Source organism: Adiantum capillus-veneris, chromosome 25, assembly GCF_014529385.1.
Source record: "Adiantum capillus-veneris isolate H3 chromosome 25, ASM1452938v2, whole genome shotgun sequence".
In the NCBI taxonomy this organism is placed as follows: Eukaryota; Viridiplantae; Streptophyta; class Polypodiopsida; order Polypodiales; family Pteridaceae; genus Adiantum; species Adiantum capillus-veneris.
The window spans coordinates 28,438,625-28,445,006 of record NC_140955.1 but is presented as its reverse complement, the minus strand read 5'-3'; the positions used below and the strand labels follow the sequence as shown (position 1 = coordinate 28,445,006).

General features: G+C 40.8%; 3 protein-coding genes across 3 annotated transcripts in view; all 3 read right to left on the bottom strand.

Annotated features, from left to right (window-relative positions):
• Positions 1–1,999: 1,999 nt before the first annotated feature.
• Positions 2,000–2,908, bottom strand: LOC147424628 (uncharacterized). The gene has a single exon (XM_086499969.1). The coding sequence runs from the start codon at positions 2,906–2,908 to the stop codon at positions 2,000–2,002; it is 909 nt and encodes a 302-aa protein (XP_086356095.1).
• Positions 2,909–3,023: 115 nt separating this feature from the next.
• Positions 3,024–4,499, bottom strand: LOC147424627 (uncharacterized). Its single transcript, XM_086499968.1, has one exon. It carries the CDS (start codon positions 4,497–4,499, stop codon positions 3,024–3,026), a length of 1,476 nt encoding a protein of 491 aa, XP_086356094.1.
• Positions 4,500–4,540: 41 nt separating this feature from the next.
• LOC147424626 (uncharacterized) overlaps positions 4,541–6,382 on the bottom strand; it is a 2,031-nt gene continuing 189 nt past the window's right edge. The window contains exon 1 of the mRNA XM_086499967.1: positions 4,541–6,382. This exon is cut by the window's right edge and continues 189 nt beyond it. Within this exon, the coding sequence (XP_086356093.1) occupies positions 4,541–6,382 (1,842 nt within the window).

Genomic DNA, 6,382 nt, shown 5'->3' with positions numbered 1-6,382 from the left:
AGCCCGGGGAATAGGTCCAACTTGTGATGGAAAAGCGGTGCCTAGCTATGAAGCTTGCATAAATTGACTAGATCCAAGATCCCTAACACCTAAAGGTTTGGGAGTCTAGATGGGTATACCATTTTGTGGAACATCACAGTTAAACGTGCATGGATGAGAACAATACTAGGATGGGTAAAATCTCGAGAAGTCTCTGGATTGTGTTGCCCCCGAATCTTACAATTGGTATCAGAGCCATGGTTCAAAGTCCAACCTTTGAGTCGTAGAACATGTTAAGGCTGACTTCAACCTCTGAGTTAGATGTCGGCCATCTTGAAACTCTCAACCTTTGAGCCTGGAAAGGCCAAACGCATTGACACTAATGCGGACAAGAAAGTCTCAAGTTTGGCTTAAGGGGACAGTTGTTGGCATAAGCTCAAGTTGTGAAGGAAAAGTGGTGCCTAGCTATGAAGCTTGCATAAATTGAGTGGACCAAAGGTCCCTAACACCTTAAGTGTTTGGGGTCTAGATGGCTAGGTCAGTTTGTGGAAAATCACAAATTAAGCGCATATGCATGAGAACAGTACTAGGATAGGTGACCTACTGGAAAGTCCGGATGCCGTGATTTTCTTGGATCCTATAGATTATGCCCTTGTTTTGACCTTGGCACTGCAAGTGGTGCAGCCTTAAATGGCCACATATTTCCAACATACAAAGGTTACAGAGTTGACATGGGTACGCCATATTCCTTGCTCTATTTCATTGATGTCCCGAGATTTCTATGCATTTAATCCAAAGAGGGATGAAGTAGAGGTCCTAGGTAGACATGAACATGACAATCAATTTGATTGGATAACATTCTGGAGGGTGGTTTCTTATGTGGTCTCTCAAGCGTCTCCTTTTCTCAAACTAGTATAAAACGGCGCCGCCTTCAGCGGCGGCATGGCCTCTAATACCCTCAAGCTCTTTGCTCTTGGCAAATTTCATAAAAACATGGACAACAGAGAGAGAGAGAGAGAGAGAGAGAGAGAGAGAGAGAGAGAGAGAGAGAGAGAGAGAGAGAGAGAGGTACTGTATGTGTTTGGAATTTATAAGATGGACAACATTTGAATCTTTGCAAAAGTCATCACAACATATTTTCAAACTAATTTTGCACCGACATATATAGAGTAAGTGATATTTTCCATGCCAAAAAATATAACATGCGTAGAGACTTAAGATGTATACGCTCAAAAGCGTAGCCTACGACATGCCCTGCTGCGGTATCGAACCACCCATGGCCCACGATGTAAAACACATCTACTAATCACTGGAGGAAGAGATCCTAACACAAAAACATGTAGGAACCAAGCACCGAGACTAAGATTTTGAGCAAACATAGCATTAATTGGACGGGTTCTGCCTAACTCTGCAATGGTGACACGTGTTCTGAATCCTCTCTGAATAGCAACTTGAATGTAGCACAGCAAGCTCGGATCATATGAAGCATGATATATACCCACCATCAAGAATTCTTGGGAATATTGTGATCTATAGCCAAACAAAAAGCTATTAATATAGATAGATATTTTGATACACAAAAGCTATTACTTTACTATATCAACATCAACATTGTTACCTTGCTACATCCAAGTCCTCGGGTAGATGAATCACCTGCATGGCTGTGATTGGACCCCTCCATAATGGCGGATCTAATACATAATTTTTGACTGTGATATTTAAATTCTTTAAAGTATCGAAATGTCACAAACACACATATACAATATTTTACCTCGGACGTGTCGAGGTCGTCTCCCTAGTGTGTAAGTCATAGAGGCGTTAGGATCCATCTTCATTCATACATATACATATGCATAAAGGATTAGAAATTCATCAAAAAGCACATGAATCATAAATCTCTCAACACTAATAAATCTTGTTTCAATGAATACACCTTGCTTGAGGCTAAGCTTATAAATGACAAAGAAATAGTTGTGAGAGTCACCGTGCTTTTTAATTGGATGAAACATATCCAACCACGTTAAACCCCATGGCAAGGGGGTGGCAGGGGGCAGGTCAATTGCAACACCTCTTTGTAGACAATGTTAGAAGTGTATGTTCTTTGATCTCCATGTTTACTAACGCTTGTTAAGTGACTATCACCAACCACAACCTTGATGGCAGAAGAGGATCTTACGTGAGACATTGCCACGTACAATTGACCATGGGTGAAAACAGGTGTTGGTAGATACAATCCAAGAACTCCCAATGTTTGGCCTTGCGCCTTGTTGATTGTCATCCCAAAAGCACAACGTAGGGGAAATTGGCGGCGTCTCAAATCAAAAGGGAGACCTTCTCTAGATCCCATGAGAAAATCAATCCTTGGAATGAACACTGCATTTCCTGCATGTGACCCTGTAATGATTTCTGCTTCAATCACTTTGCTGTGGAATTGCTTACACATCAAGCATGTCCCATTACAAAGACCACTTCTTGGATCCAAATTGCGAAGCAACATAACTGGAGCATTCTGTTTCAATTGTAAAACATGCGGTGGAAAACCTCCCCCAAGATCTAAACTATTTACAAACTCACTTGTGAATAAAATGCTATCACAATTTGATTCACACACTAAGTCTGCACTGACATATTCCTTATAAGTACCAGGAAATTGCTGCAAGCCCAAATTGTTTATAGCATCCACCTCCTTGTTCCGTGGAGCCAAAATTGCTCTATCCTTGAAAAAGGTTGCATGGCAAGTCTGTGTTTCAAGGTCTCTATATATGTAAGCAACCAATGCTTGCAAATTATTCTGTGGTAGCATCATGCAGGCTGGCAAAGCCACATTATCAAGTTTGCCCCCATCACAAACATGGCCATTACCAATATCAAGTGTCCACTGCACAAACTCTCTTTCAATAACATTACTAAAACAATTGACCACTCGCATATTCTGTGTTAGATGCATGATTTCTGTACGTTGCCAAACGTATGAGTGGCACAAAGACGCATTAACAATGTCTTCTCTTTCCCCTTTACACACAATAGGTAATATCTGTGTGAAATCACCACCAAGGAGGAACCTTTCCACCAAACAACATGTCATTTTTCATGACATCTCTTAATGTCTTATCAAGAGCCTCAAAAAGCGTTTCATCCCATATGATCAGTGAACTCATTTGCAACAGCTCAGCAAGCTGGCTATTTACTTTAATGTTACATGTGGACTCAGAAGTTATATCAATAGGGATCCTGAATCTAGAGTGTGCAGTCCTTCCGTTGTCGAGAAGTTGTGCTGCAATCCCGGAGGATCCACATGCCAAAGCAACTTTGGACTCTCCACGTATCCGAGAGAGCAATGCATTGTAGAGATAAGTCTTTCCCATTCTACCTGGACCATCCAAGAAGAAAACAGTCCCTCTGTTCATGCCAACTGCTTGCAAAACCCGATTGTAAGCTTCCCTTTGCCTAACATTGAAAGATGATTCCATTCGAGCATACAATACTCTTTGTTCTTCTCTGTTATACATGAACTCTTCAGCAAGTACTCCATGCTCACTCATAATTTGCAATGTGTGATCCAACTGGAGCATTCCAAAATAATCCGAGAGCCTCTTTCCATAGTGTTGAAGCATTGTCTCTAAGTTTGATAAAGCTTGGTTTTGAGCCATGTGTTCACAGATATTCGTATCATTTGTGCGAACCCTCATATGATATACATGATCCTCAGAAAGCTCCTTACAGAAGCGATTCCACAATGCACCAGGATGTATTGGATCACAAAAAACCAAAATGACTACAAACAATAGGCGCAATTGTTGCCCTATTTGTTGAAAAGAAGCTTCTTCCAAACAAAGAAACCATTCATCATCAACTTGTAGTAATCCTCGTGCATTACATGTTTCTTTAAAAGTGTCATATACTTGTCCATTGAAGGTTCTAATATCCTCAAAAGACTTACATCCTTTGTACATGTTGAATAACATATGCAAATAGTACAAATCTCCAGCATTGGGAACAATGTGGTACATTCTTCCAATCATGTCACCAATCTGTCTTTGAGTCCATGTTCTACTTGATGGCTTCCAAACCCACTTTGTTGGGAAGTCTATGTACAACAAACTGTTGGCCTGTGGATATTGTTGATTTGCAACAAACCACTCAGTGAGCGTTGTCTTTTTGCTAACCTCTCCCTCCACCACACTCTGTACAGTCGCTCTGTCGCTGAAGATGACTTGATTTTGATGAGGCAAGTGAACTTGGAGCCGTTGTATGTCAGGTTTGTCTTGATGCATATGAAACCCAAGTATACGCCAGATAGCCTCAGATGCTGACACATATCGAGCATTAAGATAGTTTGTAACTTCATTTAGAAGCCCTTCACTATCTTGTAGAACAACAGTGGCCCTATCATGTCCCTTATACACATACTTGTAGAGATATTTCACAGCAGATATAGTGGAGTAAACCTCCACATTGATATGTGCATTGTACCTTATTGACAAAAATGGATTGTATGGAACAATCCATTTATTACTCATTTGTACTTTATTACAAACAGTGTAATTTCCATCATCCCTCCTCATGTACATTGGGTATCCATCCCTAGCCACAGTAGTCGACGCACTGAAGCTTCGAGGATATTTAAACCTGCACTTTCCATCTTCATACATGGAGCATTCTTATTCAAGTTTCCACACGGGCTATGCACATTACACCGACTGATAACATCATACAACTGTGGAAACATTACTTTATCGGGAAGCTCCGCACACACAATCTTATCATAATGCAATGTCTCTGTTGGCTTATGCTCAGATGCAAGTATCAATAGAATGTGAGCATGAGGAAAGCCTCTCTTTTGGAACTCAATCACAGAAATGTGTCCAATGACCTTACCAAAAATAGCTCTCTTAATCAGCAAGCCCATCAAATCCTTGAACTTATGGTAGAAAACACGGGCAGTAAGATCAGGACGATCATTGGATGTCTGTCCAGGCAGTAATGCATCCTGTATCTCCTTCCATCCAGGATTGCATCTAAATGTAATGAAGAGATCAGGTTTTCCTCTCTTGCGTACAATTGCCATGGCATCCTGGTACAGCTGGTGCATATAGCGAGGGCCACCAACATACGAAGAAGGCAATACAACCCTTCTTCCAACATTAGCACCCAATAACAGTTCTCTATCATCCCTTGGTCCATCTCTTGCTCCAACCATATCTGTCAAGCCTTGATACACCTCACTGCGAAGTTCACTTTGATGATTACGAACCCACAAAAGCCTCAACTCCTCCATAGAACTATATGCATCAACAATATATTGTTGTAGTAGCCTACCACCACGTAAAAGACATTGTGTTGTGTCATCTCTAATTTGCAATCTATACTTGTAGAAATCCATCGTAGAAATATACTTTGTAGTTCCATTTACTCGCTCTCTGCTTACTTCCGCCCTGTTCACTTGGGGTATGTAAGGATTCCAACCTTCTTCACCATTTGGAAATAGCAACACATATAATAGAGGCATGTATGACCTATGGCAATTTGAGATTCTTTTTAGACCACCACCCAAAAGATTCAACACAATATCACGATGGCCAATGTTGCTCTCTTCACCCTGACCAGGCATGATTGCAGCAACTTCCACACTTGTTGGAGCAACATATTGCCAGCCATTTGTACGCTTCTCAGTAATGACCATCCTAATCTCCGGAATATTGGAAGTTTGGACCATTGTAGAAAACCCCCTAAAAGCTTGAACATACGGAATTACTCGATGCATCGTCGATTGCAAGCTTTCCAAAACATCTGGTTTGAGTTTTGAAACATGACTCATCCTGTTTTGCAACTCATTCTCAGTGTCAAAAAAATACAATTGAGCAAAGCGAGGGATTTGACCTGATCGCTCTTCTGGCATCAATGGACCAATGTTATGATAAATAGATCCATGCACCTTGAAGGTATAGATTCCTTTTCTTTGGCAGAGAGATTCATCTATATGAGCTCCCAAAGAAGCAAATGCCAACACACTATTGTATGCTCTGATATGTTTCAAGAATTTTCTACTTTTAGTATTACCCCCATGTATCAATTCCCTTAATTCTAAAGGAGGTTCACTTAATGGCGGCAAAGAAACATTTCCTGAGTTGCAACAACTCTTCCCCACAAATGTGCGAATGGTCTTTGCTTCTATTTTCCAAGCTAAAGCACCACAAAAGGAACATGCAAAATCCAAGTTGCCTATGTTGTGAAGAATACACTTTTCATGAGAAAGAGACAACATAGAGATATGCATCAAGGAAGTGGTCTCAGAATATAAGTAGGTGATAGATAGACAAAGTGTCTCAACTTTGGAGTAATCTCTCTCTCTGGAGACAATTATAGGCTCCTCAGGAACATCTCCATTATTGGCTTCCAAATT

What these genes read in the sequence shown, in the direction of transcription:
- LOC147424627 (XM_086499968.1), bottom strand. Translation starts at nt 4,499, where the DNA reads ATGAGTAATAAATGGATTGTTCCATACAATCCATTTTTGTCAATAAGG.
- LOC147424628 (XM_086499969.1), bottom strand. Translation starts at nt 2,908, where the DNA reads ATGCGAGTGGTCAATTGTTTTAGTAATGTTATTGAAAGAGAGTTTGTG.